This window comes from Drosophila biarmipes, chromosome 3R (genome assembly GCF_025231255.1).
Source record: "Drosophila biarmipes strain raj3 chromosome 3R, RU_DBia_V1.1, whole genome shotgun sequence".
NCBI classification, from domain to species: Eukaryota; Metazoa; Arthropoda; class Insecta; order Diptera; family Drosophilidae; genus Drosophila; species Drosophila biarmipes.
In genome coordinates, this window is record NC_066616.1 from 23,125,157 (window position 1) to 23,149,420 (window position 24,264).

The 24,264-nt window shown below is 43.8% G+C and overlaps 3 protein-coding genes and 1 long non-coding RNA gene across 5 annotated transcripts; 2 read left to right on the top strand and 2 right to left on the bottom strand.

Annotated features, from left to right (window-relative positions):
- Nucleotides 1-1,609: 1,609 nt before the first annotated feature.
- LOC127011531 (uncharacterized) lies at nucleotides 1,610-2,673 on the bottom strand. Its single transcript, XR_007764548.1, has 2 exons — nucleotides 2,525-2,673; nucleotides 1,610-2,471 (listed from the first exon to the last, which is right to left on the bottom strand). It is a non-coding gene; the product is annotated as an uncharacterized LOC127011531 (long non-coding RNA).
- Nucleotides 2,674-5,717: 3,044 nt separating this feature from the next.
- Nucleotides 5,718-6,480, top strand: LOC108025975 (uncharacterized). Its single transcript, XM_017096667.2, has 2 exons — nucleotides 5,718-5,890; nucleotides 5,959-6,480. The coding sequence occupies exons 1-2, from the start codon at nucleotides 5,735-5,737 to the stop codon at nucleotides 6,469-6,471; spliced, it is 669 nt and encodes a 222-aa protein (XP_016952156.1). The 5' UTR covers nucleotides 5,718-5,734; the 3' UTR covers nucleotides 6,472-6,480.
- Nucleotides 6,481-6,753: 273 nt separating this feature from the next.
- On the top strand, nucleotides 6,754-7,769 carry LOC108026059 (uncharacterized). The gene is made up of 2 exons (XM_017096753.3): nucleotides 6,754-6,960; nucleotides 7,153-7,769. Exons 1-2 carry the CDS (start codon nucleotides 6,796-6,798, stop codon nucleotides 7,672-7,674), a joined length of 687 nt encoding a protein of 228 aa, XP_016952242.1. The 5' UTR covers nucleotides 6,754-6,795; the 3' UTR covers nucleotides 7,675-7,769.
- A 14,389-nt stretch (nucleotides 7,770-22,158) lies between these two features.
- LOC108026091 (ELAV-like protein 1) lies at nucleotides 22,159-23,258 on the bottom strand. 2 transcript variants are annotated; one of them, XM_017096791.3, is made up of 2 exons: nucleotides 23,115-23,258; nucleotides 22,159-23,057 (listed from the first exon to the last, which is right to left on the bottom strand). In XM_017096791.3, the coding sequence occupies exon 2, from the start codon at nucleotides 23,054-23,056 to the stop codon at nucleotides 22,226-22,228; it is 831 nt and encodes a 276-aa protein (XP_016952280.1). In that variant the 5' UTR covers nucleotide 23,057; nucleotides 23,115-23,258; the 3' UTR covers nucleotides 22,159-22,225. The 2 variants fall into 2 exon arrangements, with proteins under 2 accessions (XP_016952280.1, XP_050744605.1); XM_050888648.1 differs by having other exon boundaries at nucleotides 23,111-23,233.
- Between the last annotated feature and the right edge of the window lie 1,006 nt (nucleotides 23,259-24,264).

Consider the following 24,264-nt stretch of genomic DNA (forward strand, 5'->3'; position numbering starts at 1 on the left):
TTTGGCCAAAGGATGTGTCAATTTGTCCCTGCCGATGGGGCATAATGTGATTACGAAACTGAAATTATTCTAGCCCAGATAAAGTGCATTTAATATGGTAATAGCTGAGAAAATATATCATTAAACTTGGCGTAACTGCAGTGCCACAACAGTTCCAATTTCAAATTGATTTGCGCATCCCGGCTAAAGTTTCATTTCGCCAAAGTTCTCGGAATGTGTCAGTGAAAAACAAATGATGGCAGACGAAAACTAAGAAAGTAGTTGGCAGAAAAGCTGCGAGCTCCCATAATGCCATCAAAGGTCAACACTTGATAAATAGTTGAGCTGCGCCAATCCTTGGCGATTCATAAGCGAACGCAAGCGGAAACGGAAGCGGAAGCGCAAGCGAAAGCAATAATAAACTTAGCAATCAGCTGTCAGTGCGTAATGGAAGTGGGGCGCCCAACTGCAGTTTTCCGACTCCGAAACGCGACTCTGGCCCTGGGAAATGCAGTCGAGGAAGACAAATGATTAGCCGGGACCCACGGGCGGAGCACCGGATCTGGAACTGGGTTAAAGCCAGCTGCGTGATCTTTGGCATATGTCGGCATCCAGCGATGTATCTATGGCAGGGCTCTGGGTAAGTGGGCCGCAGGGCCCGTCAGCCAGGTAAAAACAGGCAACAACTTTTGACCATTTTTCAAATTTCACCAGTGCTGCAGTGGAGGGCATCCTCTTTGGTTTTCGGTGAGCCATTTCAATATGCTCGGCACGTTCTCCTTCAGCAGGAGCAGCAGCATGAGCAGTTGCTGTTTACGGCCATCTCCATCTCCGGACAAACGCCCTGCATTACCTTATGCCCGGCCACGCCCATCAGCCGGGCCAGGTCGTAAAGTGCCCGCTACGAGTATTTACTCAGGGCCCAAGAGTTGAGTAATGATGACCATGATGCAGCAGGCGGCGGGGGAGGAGGGGCAGCAGGATTGCAGGGTCACCGGATCAGGGGGCGGACATCAAACGGAGGACGCAATATGCTCGGGGCTGACGCTTATGCAAATATGAACAACACATGCCGAAGATGCTTTCAGTTCGGAACAGGACGGGGTGGCCCATTCAAATGGCTCCGCTGGAAATCATGTCCTGGCAGCGGGTCAGGCGCAGATTACCTGATGCATCTCACCAGGCAAGCCGAGTGCTGACTGCAAATTATATTATTATGCGAAATTCAAGGTGAGTAGCTCATCCAAAAAGCAAGACTTCAACTCTATAAAAAGGGGTATGGGATATCAATAAGCTTTATTTCCAAGTAAATAACATATTTCTTCTGGATCATTGGACTACATTGAACCAAATTCAATTTATTATTGAGAAAACATGGTGAAATCGTATTTTCTTCAACGGGTTTTATCAATCTTTATTCCCCAGAATATTAGGAATTTGTTCGACAATTTTTATTTCAAATTTAATTTGATTAGATGGCTTTTTAATACCCGCTTTTGGTGCTCCCCTGGCAATCCAATTAGATTAATGCAGGGCAGTATAAACAAGAATGACTCCCATGATTGTTTTTCAATGTCTGACGACACGCGTCTGTCCCCTGGCTTACCCCCTCGGTCATAAATCAGCAATGTTGTGTGTCCAAATATGAATTTAATTAAAGGTCTCTTTATGACAACAAGCGGCGGCTGGGTCGTGTGCTCGGGTCCACTTTAAAATATTACCAATATTGTCAGCTCTCTGGTGTGACCTCCTGGCCCTTCCCCCATACTTCCCGTTTCCCATGCATTAGGCTTATTAGAAGGACACGCGCTGGGGTTCGGCTAAGGGGCAATGTGCAGCGCATGCAACTTTCGGTTGTCAAGGTTGGTTGCCGGCTGTCACCGGAGGATGAGGACGAGGCGTCCAGGATTCCCACCCCAGGACTCGCCTTACTTGCCGCAAACAGTTCACGCATCAAAGGACCTGCAACGCATCCTTCAGAAAGGTGGTTGCTACCGGGACTTCCGATTCGTTGGGTTACACCAGGGAAATTAAGTACGTCTTCCATTACTTAAGTTCCAATTCAATTTTATGTGGCTTTCGATAACTCCAATAAATATTTTGTTCATTATTATGAGGGTTGGGAGTTATTATTTCCAGTGTATCTCCCAAAAGACGGTCCAGACCAGTCTGGTCCGACTTCTTTTGATGATGTATTTCCTTGGGCCATAATGCCGTTACAGTTCCAGTTGATGCATGCAAATCCCGATTATGCACAGGACACGCGTCACTGGGCAATGCTTTCCCTGTCACCCCTCCAGTCATGTATCCTGTGTATACATCCTTCTGGGCGTCACGTGCGTCTGCGACAATATGGCAACAAACGTTTGATTGTCAGGGTTACCAATATGCGTGGTGGATTTCCTTTTTTACGCATCCCCGGAATTTATTGGCGGGGAATGCCGTCTCGGCAGAGCTCCTTATATGTTACCGCTATAGAAAGCACTTGCACACTGACGGTTGCTATTAGATGCAAATCCGATTTTGAAGATACAATCAAACTTACAATGCTCAGACCACCAGCAAAAGAACTCCAGTTTCATAACTTGGCTTGTGGTTGTAAAATAGGTTTATTTTGTATTTGTACTCTTTTGTAAGAGTTTAAAGTTCGTATTGCAAAGACTTTGTATTTTGCTTGTCAATTTCCAGGGTTCTTTGAAAGGGTATTCTGATTTCTAAAACATTTTTATAAATAATAATTTTTGTCGTTTTTTTTGATAATAGTGATCTATTCTATTTTCATGATAAACCCATCCAGCTAATGATATCAAAGCAACAAAGTAATAAACAGGTAGCCCCATTATTTAAAGATCCCGATCTAGTGTTGTAAAGTGTAATGATAGTATCTTCTTCCCCATCAAATGGCCGACAACTCTGTTTGGTCACACCTTCGCATTGATGGCTGTTAACTCTGGACAACAAGCTCTGGCCCTTTGTTTATGCAAAGCTTGAAAACGCTGGCAAATTATAAATCAAAAGTGACTTTTAATTAAAAGTTCAAACCTCTGTGGTAGAGATGGTGCGCTGCTGGGAGGGGAGAGCCCGGCTAAGATGCTGACGCCAAATGTCGTTCGTCCGCCGGCTTAATTTTGATTTGCCAGCGCACCCTCATAAATCACAAAAAGAGCAAAAGTCAGGGGGACGAGGGTTGAATCCGAAGTCGAGTTCGAGGTCTCGGGGCCAGACTGCGAGTATATTAATTGAAGGTGCAAATGCGACGCACTCGCACCCCCGAAACCCAGAAAAAAGTCAGAAAACAATAAAGGCTGAGGCGGAGAAGGCACCAGCCCAGGCCGAATGCAAATACGCAACAGTTTCATTTTAGTTGGAGTTTTTCGTGTTCGCCCAGGGAATCGTCGCCACAAAGGAGCGGAAGTCTCGATTGCAGTCGTCTGAACATAAAACCCACTTGCCCACATTTTCACCCCTCAGGGGTTGTTTTCCCAACCTCCCAGCACTTCGGTGTTGTCCTGGCAGCATTTTGCCCTGCTCTCCACGCGGTGGTGGTGTCAAGTTCTTTTTGCGCCGTCAAGTTGAATTATCATAAGTAATAATCATAGCCCAAGTAGCCGAGCAGGGCAAGGTGCATGGGATGGGCAGGATTGGGTTGGGTGTTTTGTTTTTCCCCCTCCACGTAAGGGGTTTCCATCATTGGGGAGTTTTTTAGCGGGTCGCTCAGTTAATTGCGCGACTCTTGGGTCTTTATTGGGATTTCTGGCCAATCTGGGGTGGTTGCTCCAGGACTGTCACTGGGATTAGCAGGGAGCTCCCCCCTGATATCCGATAATTAACCGGAGGTTATGAGCTGCATCTCCCTGGAAACAGCAAAGTAAGTGATCTCGAACAAAAACATACTCATAGCACTCGGGGGAAATGTTGGCCAGTGACTGAAACTGACAAGTGTTTGGGCCTAAGTCGGACCACGCCCACTCGGACAAGAGGGCGGTGGTGGGAGTTAGGGGGCGGGGTGTGGATACCAGGACACTGTGAGAGTTTCCCAAACCAAACACCACAGCAATTGAATGTCAGTCACAAAAATGCAATCACAGTTTGACACAATTTTACCGAGGCGCCACTTCAACACGTTGCAGCTGCAATATCTTTGCAGCTACAAAAGGCAGCCCACACACAGGCAGCCAGGCACACACAGATACGCACGGACGACAACTGTGCAAACAACACAATGACAACTCTTTAACACAGTTAACTTGGCAGCGCTGCAGCGGCAATCGATGCGAAGTCGATGCAGAGTTATCCATTTGCAACTGCCCTACAGAGTGCGGGGAGTATCTCATAGGACGAATCTAGAGATAGTGTACGATTATCAGTAGAACGTGACATTTCTTCATGATAACGTTATCTGAAGAGATATACGAAGGTTTGTAATATATATATCTTGAAGTATATATTTTATATCTTGAAGTACAAGTAGTTTCCAGTTTTTAAAATGCTAAGTTATTGTATCCTTTCCCTTCTCTCATTCATAAGAAAACCTGATAACAGCCATAATAACATTATAATGAAGCCACCTTATCGGAGTAATAAAACTATTTTAGCAAGTGGAATATTTTGACGATGGGAGCATTCAGCATACTACAAATGATTCACACCTGTTTTATGACTTAGGGCTTTATCAGCCGTAGTATGTATAGAACGTTTTTCATAACTGATTAAGCCAAAGGATTCCGAGAACAGGTGTTTGATCGAGTGCATTGGGTTCTATAATCTATATCTTATCTTATATGGAATTGGGCGCTAAACAAATAACATATTTAAAACCTGATCTAATGGATTGGTGTATCTGGGAACATATGGAAATGGAAGCTTGATTAAATAAAAAAGCGAGATTAATCATTAAATAAATAAATTTGTTTTGCGAAATTATTAGAAAATAGATATTTCTAAGTATCCCAGGGTACTGAAGTCTTCCGCATCGCCGAGTAACTCTGGACTCCTTGGATGCGCGTGCTCGAGTGCATTTACCCACACTTGCACACTGGCACCTATACAAACACATGCCGTTTGCCATTTTTGTCTTTTTGTTGTTGTTTGATTGCGTTTTTATCTTCGTCAGTTCAGCAGTGCCAGGATCTGGAAAACAGGACGAACTGCATCTGCACTCTGCCAGGCAAGGGGCTGCAGCGATATTTTACTGCGACAACATTTCATCGCAAACATTGTGCAATTTCACTTTAAGCGACAATCGAATTTCATGTGATTTTTACAAGCAGTTCGCCAAACTTTTGACTTCGCTTCAGTCGCCGCAAAGCGATTTTGCTTTATATTTTCTGCAATCTGAATTTGTGAACTAACATTATTTGTAGCACTGTTTTTTCATCAATGCAAGATTCCGCTTTCCTTATTTCCTTATCGAACTGGCCTACTAATTGTTGTTTCAAGAACTTATTTACAAAATAATCATATTTTACAAGCTAGAAAGGCGTGTTCTACGCTTGTAGTCTATAAAAAAACGACTTCAAAGAATTTCAATAGTTCAAATATCGTTAAGATAAGACAAAGATATTTAGCTCATAACTATTGTAGGTACGTCTTAATATATTTATCGCCTGAGGTGTTTATATATTTATAGACTTATAAGTAAGTGTTTTTTATTTATTCAATGATAAATCATGGTACACCATTAGAGAATAAAAAGCATGGATGGATTAAAAGCGAAGTTTAGTTCTCTGAAGGTAAACGCTGCAAACGGTTCGAAATGCAGGCTCAAACGTTTATCGGAACCATTTTATTCAGTTTATATTTTTGGGGAAGTACACCTGTTGAAGCGAGTATTTCGCCCAGGCTACCGGAAAACTTACAGGATTTTAAGTGCGAGGCCGATGATATTGGATTCGCCTTTAATCTGACAGCGGTGAGGAGAAAATGCTGGAACAGTGCCTTGATTGGAAACTAAAAGTCCTCCGAATTCGTATCTTTCAGCTCTCTGGCTACTGGTACGAGGCTCTTCGAGTTCCCAATATCCAGGTGACGGAGTGCCTGAATGTCTCGGTTCCCGCTGAAATCGCAAACAACACTCTTATACTGGATTTGAGCTATGTCAGCACCCTAGACAACAGTTGGAACCTGACCAAGGAAGTCGTGACCTTACCCTGGAGCAATTCCACCCAGTACGGCATCTTCAATCTCGACACAGGTGTGGTTTCGTACAAACTGGTGACCACGGACTACGTTTCCATCGCCGTGGTCTGCGGCTATGGAAGCTCGTCAGTTATCCCGATCTTTAAGCTCTTCACTCGGGATCGCGAAGTCAGCCAGGAGATCTACGAATTGATCAACACACAAGCCGAGCAGTATGGATACGGATCCCTGATCAACTGGGAGAAGCAATCCCTTGAAGAGTGCGGTGGTTCCAGTGGACAAGCACCTTTGGCAGCCCTAATGGGTTTCGTCAGTTTTCTCTGTGGCGTGTCACTCTGGGCTGGATTTTATTGATATATTATTTAAGAGCAAAACATTAACATTAAAATAAAAAAATTATACTTACAAAAATAATCTTTAAATCTTAAACTGCCCGTTAGGAATTCTCAGAAAAAAGGATACATATCTCAATAAAAAATTGCACGTGCAAGTATCGATAAGATACTATCCGTATCAGCGATGGTGAGTCACCGCCATAGCAATTCGAATGCTTATTTACCACATGTGTATTCATTAATAAGTCAGCCACTGATAAGCACGTCACTGGAGCACCAAAAGCCTCTGAGGGATTGACGCGCTGCTCAGTTGCCTGGAGGTTGGCACCGCAAGCGGATCGAAATGCAGGCTCAGCTATATATTTCAACTATTTTGGTAGTCCTCTCCTGCTGTGGAAATCCACTGGAGGTCGCCGCCGCTCGCCTGCGGATGCCCAGTTTTCCGAAGGAAATGGAGAAGTTCAACTGCCGGAATGAGAGCTTAGGAGTGCACTTGGACCTGTCACGAGTGAGTAAGAAACAGCGAAAATATGTCATTGGATATAATGAAATACCCCTTGGGTAGCATAAGTGGGTAGTACTTCGGCAAAAACATATTTATTTTATTTTCTGTGGGACTAACAATCAACGCTAGGGGTACTGATTTTAATTGAACCATGTATTACAACGCTGTCCTCTGGCTTTTTCCCAACCTGTTTAGCTCTCTGGCTACTGGTACGAGGCTGGTCGAGTGCCCAACGTCCAGGTTCTGGAGTGCCTGAATGTCTCGGTTCCGGCCGAGATCGATAACAACATCCTGTCGCTGGACTTGAACTTCATCAACACGGTCAACAACGACTGGAGCTTCACCCAGGAAGCGGTGGATTTTCCCTGGAACAACGAGACGCAGGCTGGTGTCTTCAATCTGCATTTCGACACGGTCACAGTGACCTACAAGCTGGTACTAACGGATTACGACAACGTCGCCTTTGTCTGCGGATACGGAAGTATCTCGCCGGTGCCGCTGTTTAAGCTCTTCACTCGTGCGCGGCAGATCGACCCCAACACCATGGCCTTGGTCCAGTCGTTTGCCGAGCAATATGGCGTTGCTTCGCAAATCGCGTGGGAGAAACAGTCGCCGGATCAGTGCAATGGATCCAGGGATCGCGCTCCCTTGGCAGTGCTCATGGGCTTCATCGCTTTGCTCTGGTTCCTCAGCCCGGGAACTCAAGTTCGCACCTAAAACTTGTTATTTACTCAGTGACTTTTGAGATTTTCGCTATATGTAACTATCAGTACAAATTCTTATCAATGTTGTCTGTTTTTTGTTATTTCAAACGCAATTTGTTTTATTTGGGGTCATTGAAACGTGATTGTCGGCGTTTGCTATCTTTTCGGCGTACAAAATTATAATTGGTGTAATTACAAATTTAATTGTAGTTAAAATTTTTACTGCTTCAACTTTGGCCCAGCTCTGAGCTACTTTCCTCTTATCATTTTCCTCTGGCTTTTCAGTTTTGTTTTTCATTCTCTTGGCTGCTTTTGACTCTTCTCTTCGGGCTGATAAGCGATTTGTATGCCGATTAAATCATGCAAACGGATTTCGGCCAGGAGAGTCTGTATTTCTATGGACTACTCCGATGGAAAGAGTGCATGGGACCATTTGCCCCAGTAAGCTCATACAAGTGCAATTACGAAGCCCGAAATTCCAAAGGAAAATACTGAAAATATGAGCCAAGCCGGAGCAAAAGAATTTTGTTGGCTGCTCGATTTTCTGGGCAATTTTCATTTTCATAAACCCAATCCAGACGAGTGGATGGAAAATAAAGCGAATGGAAAATGCTTTAAGTCGAGATCGAAACATTGTTGGCTCACTGGGGAAAAAACTATGTTATTATAACTATGTTAACAATTTTTTCTGGTAAGTAAAATAAATATGAATTTAAATTGTTATAAGATCAAAGGATTCAACATATATATTTGGATTTATATATGTTTTATAGCTTAGCAAGAGTTTCTTTCTCTGTGCCGTTTGGCTCTCGATTGCCTCCGTTCTTGGGCGCATCAATGAAGTGCAAACCGTGGTCAAATGAGCCGGAGCTGGGCGTCCTGGAGAGGCATCGATAGCCGGCACTTTCGTTGATTTGATGCGTTTGCGTGCCGTTTGCGGTGGTCGCATGCTTGACTTGAGCGCCAGCCAAAGCCAGCCGGCGAGGGAGAGCTGCAAAGCTGTTTACTTGCAGCTAGCCAAGTGAAATCGAAAGCCCTTTTGGCCCCGATAATTGTGTCCGGTCCTGCCCCCTGCTCCGGCTCCAAGCGCTCTGGCCCGGGTAATGGGATCCTGGGCTGCTGCGACCGGGATCGGGGAGTGTGTTCGTGCACCAGATGATTACTCTGCCCCAAAATCGACGTAATCATGCGATGACGCTGCAAAAGTATCCGCAGTCTTGACCAGCCCAACCTTCCACGCCCCCAAAAACATAGTGGCAGCAACGGAAAATAAGTCGGGGGAAAGCCAGCCGAAAACGAAAGTTAATGTGGCACAGCGGTGGAAGGGTTAAACGGAGCCGGAGCCGCAGCCGGAGACGGAGCGAACAAGTGAACCCCAGCGTACGTGTTCCAATTAATTTTGACATTTGCTCTTAATAGATGTGCAACAAGGTTTCGATTTCGATTGAGTTACGCCCAGAAATTGTGTTCATAAAGAAGGTTTGCCCCTCGCAATTCGATGGATGGCTGGATTTTCGAGGCGAAGCTGGTTGGAATTCTTAATGAAAAGGGTTATCCATTTAGTTGCCTACTTTTGGGATAGAAATGAGTGGAATTTTTAACATGGTATATCATAATATCAGAGTTTCAAAACTTCTTGATTTATTTGTTTATAAAACCTTTTTTGGGTTCTGTTAATTTTTAGGGAAGTCTTCCTTACTTTTCCTTTATTTTTCTTAAACAAAGAGGTTTATGTATATTTTTTTTGCTGCCTTCTGAAAGCCTATCTTGTTGAGCTTCCCGAGGATAGTTTTCCGACCCCCACAACCCTCACTCATTACGATTAACCCTCGACTGGCTCACGATTTATGCTCTGCACCACGAACTACTCAGAAATGCAACTATTCAAAATGCAGGGGCAAAAATCTGGCCAAACTTTGCGCATTCTGCACACAATCGGAACCGAAAGGGGGGCCAAGGACCTCCGACAAGGAGGCAGCCCGAAAAAAAACAAAGCCTGCTGCACAAACATGCGAAACTATTAAAAACATGTCTTTGTCCTTTGGCCCGGGGTGCATATAATGAAATTCCAAGCTGCTTTGTGCCCACGACGAAGCCACTTGGCGGGATGTCCCGATCCCAGATCCACTCCCCCCTCTATATGTATATCTTATGGGTATATATAAACCCCTGTTCCCTGTTTTTTGCAGTATCAATCTAGGTGAAATATTAACAAGCGGGAGTCGGGTCTAAAAGTTGGCGCGACGGCGGGGCGAGGGACAGAAGGAGGACGGCAGAAGGCAGCTCATAAAAATTCCTTAGTTGAGGACAAAAGCTCAGGACTCTGGAGGAGATTGCCGAGTGTTGGCGGGGAGTGGAGTGGTGGAGCTTAAAGCGAGCCAAACAGCGCTGAAACAATAGACTCGAGTTAACTTAAATTGATTCCCAGACGTTCCCGGCGAAATGAAACTCAGCTCGGGCTCCGCCATTTTGTTGTGACTCCAGAGTTACTGGGATCCTCAGCCACCTCCTCCTCCTGCTCCTCCTCGCTGTGCCGCACTCCTTGCACCTTGATTGCAAGTTATTTGCAATTTTGTGCAAATTTAAAAGCAGAAAAGGGACTAAAATGAAGCAAAACCCAGCCAGACAGGCCCCCACCACCTTCAGCCCGGTGACTTTGGCACTGCACTTGAAAATTTTTTAAGTGTGCGCCAAATTTTTTATGCAATTTGTGCCGGAAAAGCGGGAAAATCCGGGAAAACGGGAGTACTGGGTGACCCACCCTCATCCGAGAGAAGAAAAGAAGCGGTTGTTCCATTGTTGTGCCCTGGAGATTGGCAGACTCCCTGCTCCGGCTGCTCAATTTGCTGGTTTATTTCCCCACTCGGGTTCGGGATATTAAAATTGACACTTCATTTGTGTCACTCAGCGGAGTTTAAAGGATTTTAAATGATTTCCAAGCTGCTGTTGCATTGTTGCTGCTCCCGATTGTCGTTGATTGTGCAGAGCAATTTGCATTGAAGGCATCCGGATGCTGGATTCACTGTATTCAAAGTGGAGTCGTTGTTGTGGTTGAGGATTTGACTTAAGCTCTGCTGAGTGCTCCATTCACCCAGCGAGGAGTGTTTAATCGGGCAATCAAAGTGGGTTTTAATGGAATGCATCGGCCGGGGGAAGGATGTTGCCGAATGTCCACTTAGTGGAACTGGTATTTAATGGGGAATCGTATTCAGGAAAGCAGTTCTTCCAAAATCAATAAACAAAATACGGATACCAAACAAAGATATAACTAAACATATACAGTTAATGGATAAAAGATATTTTATCTATGAATTATGAGCAATCACCATTTAGTTCACCCATATATTTAATAAATGTGTCTCGAAGTTCCTTCACCCCCGAGATGTTCCCATACTCTTCACTCCACCTTTATTTACTACAAAAAGACCTGGCCCAGGAAGATTTCATTAAGTGCCGGCCGTGGAAGTCCTGCGTCCGCCATCCTGCAGCCCTGTAAAGTGCAACAAAGGAGCCTGCAACAATGCCAACAGAGCCAACAGCAAGGTTGCACTTGAAGTCATTCAGCCTCTCGTGCTGGCGGTGCAAACTTTTTAAGTGAATTTTTGATTAGATCTGGACGAAACTTTTTTGTCGCACGGCGGGTTGGGCGGGGGTAACGGTCACAGATATAGTTGCCTTTCCAACTTAAAGTCACCAGTTAGTTGCGCTCTTTTGTAATTTGCGCAAAAGTATATTTATTTGTGCGAAAGGATAATAATAAAATATGCGCTTCAGATAGTGTTGCGCCAGTGTTGCAAAGTTGTCCCTGCTGCAGTGTCCGTCCGTGTCCTTGCTGTCCCTTGGTCCTTGGCCCTCGAAGACCCGACGAAACTGTACCTACTGCAACTTTTCGCGAACAGTTCACAGTCTGTCTGCCCCCCAGCTCCCTTCTATTGCATTGCTGAAGTTTTGCGCAAAAGTTAATAAAATTATTTGCCACAGACGTTGATAAATATGAAACAAGTCTCTGGCAAATGGCAAATAAATACAGAAACTGCAACGTGGAAAGGTAAGGGGACTTTGTCTCTGATATGAATTATTCGGCAAAGTTTTATTGCAATTTTTGCGCAGGTCGTTTTAAGTAATTGCTGAACGTTGGAGGTGAACTTGCTTGATTTTAAATAAATGTTTATAGGTTAAGATATAGATCAGGATATAAAAAAGTATTTTTTAAATATTTATTAATAATAATATGGTCTTCAAATAATAAAAAATATATACCATCCCAAGCCAATAGCTCTCCCTTTTCCACCCTCCAAATCAGCATCATCTGAAAGCGATTTTTAAAAAATATCAAACACAAGAAATAGAGAAAACCCCTTCCCAACCTTTCTAGAATTTCGCCGGTCTCGTCCTTTTTTGCCAGCATATGCATTTCGTGTAGTTATTATTCATTGTCGTGCTTCAGCAAATATCAAATGGAGTCCGGCGATGGCTGCCGGGGATTCCCTTCTCCTTATGCCCTTCCGTATCCCCTATCCGCCGTAGTATTTTGTTTTCCCCGTACTTACATTTCCACATATGACCGGGGCGGGGTGGATTGACGAGGACGGGGGTGTGGTTGCTTTATTGGCAACCCCATAACGACATTGGCAAAAAAAAGGAAATTTTTAATCGAAACATTTGTAGCGTGAAATTGTCGTTATGTTTGTCCTCCTTTTTTAAGCAGCAATATGTTAGGATTTAAATGTATTTACAGAGAAAAGTATCGAGTATTGATTGCTTTTTGCCTTACATAAAATTTCAATAAATTTGCAACTTCGACGAGATGCGAAATTCGCCCATGATGGGTGACATTGATACGCCAATGAAGGGCGAAAGCAGTCATTAGCCGGTCATTAATCATAATTAACTGGGAGAGCTGGCTGCTCAAGCCGATTTCTTTAATTTGGTAGGCAACTTTAAGGGCTAGACGAATCGCATTGCCGGCCATAAATCTCAATTTTCCACAAATTAGGCGACGATCTGCCAAGCTGGCCGAAATCGAAGGGAACCTGGCCAACTTCCGAACTTCAGGTAACTGAAAGCCACACATCACAACCAACTATAACTCAACTCAGCCCCGTAGTTTCGGCTGCTCTGCTCTCTTCGCCCGGTGACATCTGCTCAATTTATCTGTTTTTTTTGGCCTGGCCCAAAACAAAAAATCAATTTACCCTATGATAAAGAACCCGGGGAGAGGCAGCCAAAAAAAAACATGGCCATCGAAATGAAGACAGCTTCGCAGGCAAAGGGAAAACTTTCGAAGCTGGCAAATCGAACTGTTCCCGCAGCCACTCCTCCGACTCCTTGGACTCCTGGAGCTGGATCCCAGCACTACTCCAGTGATTTATGCCCTGGAAACTGTTTTTGAAATGTGGCTTCAGTCTCGGCGAGCGCGCCTATTCTCCAGCTCCGACAGTTCTGCGCTCATTGCTCCACTGCTGGCCAAAAGTCAAGAAGGGAACGCCGAACACAAAACTGTCCAAAGTATACAAATTGGCCCGGCATGAGTTATTGATGATCCGGCCCGTGAAATGAACGACCGCAGCTCCTCGGCCTCCCAACTGTCCCACTGTCCTGGATGTGGGAACAAATGCCTGCCATTTGGCAGAGAAGAAGTTAAGTTCCCCAGGTCCCCAGCTACAAATGAGTGGGAGTCCGGCTAATTGAGGAATACTCTTATGCACAGAGCTCTTGTGTTATTTGTGATATACCTAAACCTCTTATAGGTTACCAAATTAAAGTGTAATTTTTATAGATCTTTAACTTTACAAGCGTAGTTTTTAATAATGATAAATGGCTATGCCTAAAAACCATCTCCTCCTCGGTACCCCATCCACATGGCGTTAACCTAATTAGTCCAAGCCAGGTCCGACTAAGACATAACTCATCCGCTGAGCCCATTAAAGCGTATTCCATAAAATATGCATGGGGTGCGCCCCCTCCCAATTATTACAAGATCATAACTCATGTCAGGGCAGGTCAACGCAAACAAATATGCGAGGCTCGCTTATCACGGCGACAAAATCGTGTTATTTAATGTTGTGCTAATTTCTGGCCAAGTCAACAGGGCCGAAAACACACCTCGGTTAATGAGAAGGGGGAGTCCCATCCCCCGCCAGGTGAAAGTCGTGACATTTCCGTGCGGTCTGGCAAACGGAGGCTCATTTCTTGGCCATTTCCGTCAAGTGTCGCCGCTGCGGCTGCGGGACACGAACTATTTACAAATGACCAGACATTTAAGCCAAATGCTTCCGGGTTGGCCAGGCTAAATGCCTGAAAATTATGCTGCCTTGACATGAAAGGGCGAAAATCGTGGTACACAAAAAATTAACGACAAGGGAGGGGAGAGTTTCGGCGGCTAGGGTCGCTCTTTAAATACTCTTCGATGGTACCTCATATAAACTTAAAAGTATCTAGGAACAGCATAAGTATAAAATGTATTATATTTATTATTACTAAATAGCAACATATTATTTCAAAGCAGTCAGTATCACAAAATAGTACAAACTATGATATCGAAAAATTTTTAAAAATAGGATCGTCACTTGCTTTTCTTCTCTTTGAAAGCAGTTGGTATGTTAAATGTTTTATTATTTAATAAAGAGCATTTTATTTAGCAATACCAGTTACTATAATAGACAGAAATGTGATAGATTATATAAAAAATACAATTTTTTGGGATCCTCTTCACTTAAAAATATTACCCATTTTCGTCTACCTTACAAACCTCACCATAAAATATTCATAACCCACTGATATGCTAAAAAAAACCATGAGTTATGTAAACATCCTGGGCATGCAGGGATACGAACCGCAGTGGACAGTGGTCTTTGGTGTCACTGTGTCAATTGCTCGGCTCCTGCCAAAAAGGCAGCTGCTGCCCCGCCCAGATCGACTTGGCTTAATTAAGTTACAACCTCGGGGCGACAGCCTCGTCGAGGACGATACAATTTCACTAATTTCCGTGCAAGGCGACACCAGCAATCGGCGACCGGCGAATGCTAAATGCTCGGCCCACTAGCCACTAGCCACTAGCAACCGGTCAGGAGTTAATAAATATTGTCAGTGGACGCGCCCAGGCAAACAGAGCCATTCCAGGCGTTAAAAGCCCCGAAATGAACGGTCAATATTGTGGGCAGTGGCGGGGGCTTCATAAATAATATTTAGGGGTTGGCTACCCCAACTGCCCCACCTTCCACTTTCGCCGTCGTCTAGCGTGTTTGAGCAGCATTTCCGCTGCGTTTTGTTTTGTTTGCTTTCAATTAACCAAAACTGGACATGGACATCGCCCAATTGGACCTCGTTCTGGCCGTACTCCGTCCTGGTTTTCGCTTGATGGTCGCGAGCTGCCTGCTAATTGAGTGCTGCCAGACATAATGTTTTCGGAAACTGAGCAAACTGCCCAATGAAATATGATTGAAAGTGTAAATAGATATTTTATAGGCCTGGGAAGCAACCGAGCTATTAAAATTAAGTCTTCATTCCACTTAATTGCAGCCTGGATTTGTATTTCATTGGGATTCGAATTAGACATATAGAATTGTACACATCAGTGTGTTCAGTTTATAATTCACTTTAAATGGAAGATAGATATCTATTTCTCTGGGATTAAATACAACTTTAAGACAATCTTAAAATTATTATTTTACGAAAATTGGTCAAAATCTAATTTTTTTAGTTGCTAATGCCAATTGATTGGAAATTTTGTTACGAGTTCATCAAGGTATGACATTCCATTTTTGCGCCATTACTTTTCTTGTATCGGCTGAAAAACCGATTATTTTGAATGGAAAATTGAAATTTCACATTTTTGGTTAAAAACCTATACTTTTCTTTCAGCTTTATTGGCGTAACTTGGTGAAAAATTGTCCAAAACCTGAAATATAAACTGTTTTGGACAGGTAACAAGCTAGACAATAAAAGGCAGTAATTTCCTGGCTGTTCCTTAAAACTTTAAAATTTTGCAATTTTTGAATTTTTTACAAGGGGAAGCATCGTTAATTTTTGCGAAAATTGGTCAAAAAATAATATTTTTAGGTGTCAATGCAAATTGGTTGGAAATTTTGTTACGAGTTCAAGAAGGTATGACATTTCATTTTTGGACAATAACTTTTCTTGTTTCGCCCAAAATACTGACTTTTTTTGGAGAAAAATTGCAATTTTAGTTTTTTGGCGAAAAAACGATATTTTTCCTTGACTATTTTTTGTGTAACTTAGTCAAAAATGATGCAACACGTAAAATACGAACTGTTTTGTACAGCTAACAAGCTAGATAATTGAACGCAGTCATTTTGTGGCTGATTTATATAACTTAAAAATTTTACAATTTTTGAATTTTTTACAAGGGGTAGCATCGTCAATTTTTGGGAAAATTGGTCAAAAATTATTTTTTTAGGTGTGTATGCCAACTTATTGGAAATTTTCTTACGAGTTCAACAAGGCACGGCATTCCATTCTTGGATCACTACTTTTCTTGTTTTGCGCAAAGTATTGACTAATTTTGGATGAGAAATGACAATTTTTGTTTTTTGACGAAAACCCTAAATTTTTCTTGGACTATTTTTGGTGTAACTTGGTCAAAAATAGTACAAAACCTGAAAGATAAACTGTTTTGGACAGCTTAAAAGCTAAATAGTTAAACGCATTAATTTTCTGGTTGATTCTTTAAACTTAAAAATGTTGCAATTTTTGAATTTTTTAAAAGGGGTAACATCGTTTTTTTTGCGAAACTGGGTCAAAAATTAATTTTTTTTAATTTGAATGCCAATAGATTGGAAATTTTGTTACGAGTTCAACAAGGTATGACATTCCATTTTTGGTCCAATCCTTTTTTTGCTTCTCCCAAAATACTTTGGAGAAAACAATTTCAAAATATTAATTTTTGACCTTAGATTGCATAGTGCACATTTTTTGGTTAAAAAGACATTAATAAATATAAAAAAGTTGAAAGAACCCATTGAAAAGTGAATACCTCACCTTATAGACTTTCTCCCGGCCAAGTCAACTCTTTTCTGGACTCTAATTGTTCGGACACCTAATGAATCCCCACTGACAGTTTAATAAGTCCAGTGCTGCAAACGAAATTGGATTTATCCGACACTTTCCAGCTCATCGCCCCGCCACCGCACTTCGAGGGCTTCGATGGCTTCAATAGCCACTTCTCGGAGCCGTTAAGACAGTCAGTCAGTGGTCGGTGGTCAGTGGATAGCCGCCGGCACTTCCGACTTTCCAGGGATAAACTTCAAAACCCCACCCGGGGTGGGCTGTGGCCAGCGAGAAGGGCACTCTTCCACCCACTTCAGACGGGGAACCCGTAGAATAATCTTGATTTCGTGGTCAATTGAATTCTTAACTTCTCAAAGCCCGACACACAACAGCCAAGGATATCTCGAGGGCGTGTCCTGGCCACGGATGACAGTGCAAAGGAGCCGGTCAGCCGGTCAGCCGGGCTGTCGGCCAGTTGGTTGCCAAATTGCGATTACTCAACAACAGAAGAGGCGGCGGCTGACTGACCAGAAAACGATTTGCCCGTTGCCTACTTATTGGCCATTGATTTCTGAAAAATGGGCCAGGCCAAGAGGAGGCCAATTTGTGGGCCAATTTAATGCGTTATGATCTTTACGAGAGGGGGCAGCCTCCTCTTGGCTTTCCTGGCCTTGGCAGCCTGCTCCTGTCGATTACATTTGAGCCCGTCCACCGAGGCGAGACCGAATCATTTGCCATAACACTTTGACTGGCTTCCTTCCACATCCTTCCCCTGCCTGAGCTCCCTTGTAGTAGTAGTTTTTGTTTCGTGTACCAACATCTTTATGGGTAATTAAAACTTTTCCCCATTTCTGCCTGAAAGTTGGTTTTTGTTTTGCCCAATCCAATACCAATTCGATTCCCCATTACCCATTCCTCGAGCCTTGTTCCATCCACATTCGCTTCCTGTGTTCTAGTCAAATTTATTGCTGTTCAATAATACCAATTTTTGGCCTTTCTTTGCCCAGAGATGCCAACAGATGTGTTGGCAAACTATTTCGCCCGGAATAGTTTTCGGAGCACGTTTGTGTTCACACTCGAGTGTTCCACATTATTGAAATTGAAGCGCGGTAATGTGTCTGCAATTTTTGGTCTGGCCTTGCCCCCCATCCCCAATCCCTGTGCTTCCGCCTTCCTACCAACTTTTGGCATTCCGCGTTTGGCAAATTATTTTCGGCTGCCAGTGTTCCGCGCTTATCTGGGCAACTTTTGGGGGTTATTTGTGGCCCGAACTTTTGTGTTCCGTTCCGGCAAGTGCAATTTCTTCATATCGATAAGAAGTGCAAATAATGGATGGGAGGAGGAACAAGGAAAGGAACCCATTCGAAAAAGTGCGGGCTAGGTATTGTTTTTGCAAGGGAAATTGGGCATTAATTTGTGATTATAAAAGCATAATAATTTTTTAGATTTTAGGATATACAAGAAACAAGAAAATGATTATCTTCTCTTTAATCCTTAATTCAAGATCCTCAGAAAATGACCAACTGGTTATAGTAATATATTATATATAATCTAGTAAATTGAAAAATTTCCTAAAAGCCTCATATATAGTCAAAATCTCAGCTCTCAGATTATTTTTAAATAGGAAATTGGCAAAAAAAATATTATAATAATGTATTAAATCGTATGGCCTATTAAAAGCCTCAGCTTAGGTCCAAGAGTCAGTTCAAGCTGAAATCATTGAGCTGAGCTGGAAATTCTAAGTATATCTTAATAAAGACACTCGAAGTTTAAGTCCCTCGGCTCTGGACCAACCGAAGCATGAACTTGCGAACGAACTTATTGTTATAATAGGCAGCAATCCTAGCCAGCTCTTAACCCCTTCCCAAGGAAAGCCCCCAAATCAGCTTTCCTGAATTATCTCCCAGTGGAAGGGCCCAGTCTTATCGCAAATTTTCGAGTATTAACGCATCGTGGGGGAACTTCCGCTTGTTTGCCGAGCGGCTTAGAAGACTCACGCGCAGCACACACTGCCATCCCATGGCAATCCCACATCCGCCAAGACAAATTGCAGATTGGTAGACTCCCCAGGACCTTCTCACAGGACCTCCTCATCGCCCCACCCCGACTCGCCTTCGGGTGCGTGGAACAAAGGAAAATCCATATTTTATTTTGATTATTTTCCGGCGCCTCGGCAGGTGTCGATTTCGTGTGATTTTTCTTTTGGGCGAAATTAAATTTAGCCAGGGACTCTCGCCCGGCGGCCCCCGCACACTCAAATCAGCGTCAATCAATTTTGGTCGCTTTCGTCAGACAAAAACAAGCCTCAGTCGGCCAACAAGAAAAACCCCGCAACCCAACCACCTTCAGTCTCCCTTTGTAATGGGAAAAATTATTGAATTTGTCAACGACTGCCGCAGGCGACGAGTCCCAGAAATTAGGATGAAGAAGGCAGGGCTTTAAGCAGAGCGAAATTAAAGAGCTCGGGGATTTATGCGACTGATGTAGGTGTCAGGCAAACAGAATTATGTTTCGAAACGATTTTCCACCTTGGCCGTCATACATCATCAGGGGGGCCCAGACCCCGACGACACAAAAAAAAAGCTGGCAAAACAACCCTCCAACGTTAACAAATTTCTTTGCGACGTTTTTAAATTTTGGTTTGCTTTCGTTTTTGGCGGCTGAGGGGAGCGGCTAATGTAAATCGCATGTGTGTGTATGACCTACGCCTTATTTAGTGAAGCGCCCCGTGCACCAGAGCCAAGTGATTTGTTGACAAAGAAATTTTTTAATAATTCACCGAGAGCCGGGAGCGGGCGGAAATCTCATTCAGCATAAGTGATGATGTAATTTTCGCTAAAAATTGAAAAAATCTCCACGCAGCCAGGCGGGATGTTGGGCGGGGGCACGGTGTTCGGTGTATAAGGTATACGGTAACCCCGCACGTAAAATATGTTGCAACAATATGTTGAGTTAGAGTCGAGTGCCGCTGACGATGATGAATGGGGCACGCATGCGTTGCACTGATTCCACTGACGGACTGGCTGACAATCCCGTCACGCATCCTGGCGAATTATATGACCCTTCAAAGGACCTTGTAGCCACTCTCTCATTTCGAGGGGAAGGAGTTGGATGGAGCTTGGAGCTGGAGCTCATGATGTACCCGTTGGCAAGCATCTTCAGCTAGCCCTTATTATACAAGACATTGTGATTCATAGGGTATGAACACCTAAACTTTCATATCTATCCAAATAGATATAGCTTTCACATCCTTCCGAAACCTTTAACATCAATACACTACTCAAAGGAATTGAAAACCAATATTCCCAAGTTCAATTATGGGAACTCCATAAATTACCCATTGCATTCGAACCCTGAACCCCGTAATGGCCACCCATTACCAGACCGGCAGACCTGGTCAAACTCCTTGCCCAAAGTCAAGAAACTCCCTCGGAATTACGTCGATGACTCAATGTACTCCTCAGGGAAGCGAAGTTCTTGCCCCCCTGGACATGATAGTCGGAAGCTGGACAACTTTTAATGCCTGCTGTCGATGGCCATGTGCATAGCTCATTAGTTTCTGCCTAATTTGAAAGGCAAGCGTTCGGCTCGGTGCCCTGGCTCTGGCTCTGGCTCTGGCTCTGGCCTAATGGAATTCAATCAATTTCCATTTATTTCGATAGCGAAAGTCGCACCACCGAACAAGCCAGAAAAGAGGGGTCCCGGGGCGGGAACTGAAAAATTTCTTAATTATCCTGACGTGACGCCTGTGGGCGGCTTGGTTGACAAGCTTTTTAGCCTCCGCCGCTTTGCCCACTACCCTGCCAATTTGTGGCCAGTCTGTTCTCCTAATGTTCGTGGACAAAGCAAGACAAATGGGTCGGAATCAGTACGGGAAAATGTTCAAATGAAGTACTTTAAGCTGGAGAAAAATACGCAGAAAATCCGCAAACCGCAAACTTGGATTTCCCTTCGTTTCTCGGCTCTCGAAAAAAATGTAAACTTATAAATTTTGATTGAAAGCAAATCGTTTCTTCGATAATAATCCCAGTTGAAAACAATATGCCACAAATGTCAATACAACAATGCACGGCGCCAAGATGAAAATCCCCGAAACATTCACAGCCAAGGGGCGAAAAAGGATGAAAATGGTTGAAAGCGTATAATCTGCTTATCAAGGGGCTGCAGCCCTTTTTTCACCGAGAAATCCTTTCTTTTGCTAGGGACCAACTGTTCCAAGAAAAATGAAATGAGAACTGTAAACAAAGGAGAAGTGAAAATTTGATTTGCATTTCTAACACAAGATGAAGTGGAAACTCAATTGCGCTCATTTTTAGGTTTCATTATGGCCTTTTCTTTTGTTTTTATTGTGTGGCAAGGAACATGTTCTATAAGGAGGAGATTCATCATCCATTTAAGTTTAGGTTGGCTAAACTCATTAATAATTTGTAGATTTTTTCATTCTTATATTTTAAAACTATTGAAAGGTTTTCAGAAATTCACCTGTGCATTACCAGTCACATCATCTGCCTCTTCTCATTAAAAGCAATGACTTTATTATGCCACATATCTGCAGAAAAGTACGTCCACAAGCTAAGATTATGAAAAAAGTGTTATTTTATGACACCTATATTTTTGATACACTACAAAGCTAAACAAAAATATTAAAAATAATAAAATATTCATATTAAAAAAAATTAAAACAAAGAAATCAAATGAGAAGAGATCCAAGGCTTTGTATTTAAATATCAGCGTAATACACTTTTTCGATTATGCAAGATCCTGGTTCCCAAAAAGTGCACACTGCAGTGCTGCGGGAAGGGCCCTTGCAAGGCCAAGGGAAGTGAGCCAAATCTGTAAGTTAAATCTGAGTGGACCCAAAGGCTGAAACAAGAGCAGCAGTCGAAGGGGAAGCGAACTGGGAAACCGAGAAAGATACAAACTTCAAGGTGCAGGGGCAACGTGCGCCTCAATTATAATGAGAAATGCAAACGAATTGGAAATAATTTTCAATTCACTTGTTCCCCACCTACTTTCGTTGGTCCCACCAGCTCATTCGGCTGGCGATCTTCAAATATTTATGCGCCCTTTGTTTTCATTATTTATTTGACTCGCCAAACTTGCGCTTGCATCCCGCCATCGAAATCAGAGACCGCATCCGAATCGGACGCACCTTTTGGGGCCAACTGGCAGCCCCTGGGTAAGTGGCGGGCAGCTAACCAGGCGACTGATGAAGCTGTTAATGTTTTTCAGGAACGGAGGATCTCGTGTCCGAAGGAGTGGCTTGTTTGCAGACGATAAGCCAGGCTCCTGCGGCAAAATAATGAATTATTTATGTAAGGCGAGGGCAGGCAAGTGCATAGCTAGAGACCGAAATTAATTGGAAGGGACTTCCGAAGGAGGGCGGGTAAGTCCAAAGATAAAATATATTGTGGCTTAGCATCATATTTTAGCTAAGGATCAGTAAAAAACACTATTATTGGCAAATAAAATCAACTTTGAATTTGATGCTTCAAGTTTAAAGTTTTAATATCATGGGAAACTCGAATAAAACCCGATTACAATGATTTTTGGCCTTACGTTGAGTTGGAATCGGGTAAGCCCCAACCACGAGGACGCTTTGCATCCGGCGGATTCTCCCCTGCCTCGCGACGCTTGAAGTTCGGCGCCTGGGTGTGGTTCGGACCACGATTCTCTTGGTTCTCCCTCTTTTTCGGACGGTCCACGAACTTGACCGTGATGGGCCGGCGAGCGTCCTTAAAGAGATACCCGTCCAAGCAGTGCTTGGCCGTCTCTGCATCACGATAGTTCTCGAATCGCACGAAGGCCACGCCACGGGGCTTCCTGGTGAACTTGTAGCGCAGCACATTCACGTCCACGATGGGGCCGTACCTGGAGAAGAGCTCGTGCACCTTCTGCTCGTCCATGTTCGGCGGCAGGAACGACACATACAGGTTGGTGATCCTGACCTGTTCCTCGGAGGAGCGGGCATAGGACACCTTCATCCGCTTGCCGCGCAGCTCGTGGCCGTCCAGGCAGATCTGGGCAGCCGCCGCCTGGCGGGCGGACACGAAGTCCACGAATCCGTAGCAACTGCTCTTGCCCGTTCGGGGATCGCGGATGATCTTGTGCTTACGGATCTCCCCGTACTTGGAGAACATGTGACGCAGCTCCGTCTCCATCATGTCCGCCGGCAGGTAGTTGACAATGAGGTTCGAATGGCCACCTCCTCCTCCGCGCCGGGCGAACGGCTCGCCGGGCGGCTGCACTTGGCTCCCGGTTTGAAACGTTCCGCAGCCGGCGTAACTCCAAGTCAGCGTCTGGTTGGAGGGCGACAACATCGCGTGGGCGCTATTTTCCGGAGAAGCAGAGGTGCTGACTTCAGACTTGATTCTGGTGCCGTTCATGCTTTCAAGCCATAAAATAATTGAAAAGGTCACGCGAAAATGGTCCTTATTTACTTACTTAGCTTTTTAGAAAATTCTAAAGATTAAAATCTCCTGACAAATGACTCCTAATATGAGGCACCCTTAAATGTGTCAAAAACAAACTTCACAGCCAACTCTGTACTTATAATTTTTGGAAAACCTTTCTATAAACATACTTGGCAGATACTATTATTTCGACCTGAAATCACTTTAAAATAAATAATAAATCTCAATTACATAAACAAATACGATATATTTAAGTAAAATAAATATTTGTATATTTACAACACTTTAAGCGAAAGCAGTGTTGCAAAAGGTTGTTTGCGCACGAATCAATGTTGGGCAAGATTAAATGCGCGGACATTTATTTTAAGTTAAAAAAGATTCCCATTTCACTTAAGTTACACCATTAAAACAGCACTACTTAATCCCCAATGCTGTCGGCGTGGCCTTTATCTACTTCTGGATGCAAATGAATTGAATTCCACTGGCTGCCATCGCTGATTGGGCTGAGAAGTTGGCGTGCCAGACAAAATGAAACCCTTTATGTGCACAAGGTGCAAAAGTTTCTGAAAACTTTTCCAGCTGTTTATTTATTTGTTTGCTGATTATGGAATTCCAACGTTGCCGATTCGCAGGTGGGAGCTCTGCACTGGGGAATGCGAAAATCGCGCAGGTGAAAATTAAATTGGATGTGGGATATTTCGGGGAAAACAACACGAAACTCATTGAACTCATCGAGTGGTCTGTGGAGTGATCGGCCATCGAGAATTCCCTGGGGTATGGCCAAAGTAAACTTACTCATTATTTCTTTTTGTTTCACTTGTCCTCGTATTAATTAATTTCCATTTCCGTTTTGCTTATCTTGGCCACGCCGATTTTTACCTTCATGCTGACTAGACAATTAATCAAGTTTAATTACTCAAACGTTGCGGGCGGAGGCAGCTCCTCCGGCGGGGACTCCCCGGGGACCGGCGGATTCGCATTCGCCCGGTGTGGTGGGCATCTGCATTAATCACTTGAATATGCTTACATTTCTCAGCGCCATGTGTGGGGCAGGGGCAGCGGCCCCAAATGGGCAGGACCCAGATAAAACTGGCCATTAAAGGACGCCTCACGTAAACAATACATCTGGATGAGCCGGGTCGTTTACATATTTTCGCAGCGAATAACTTAGGAGTAGGCAA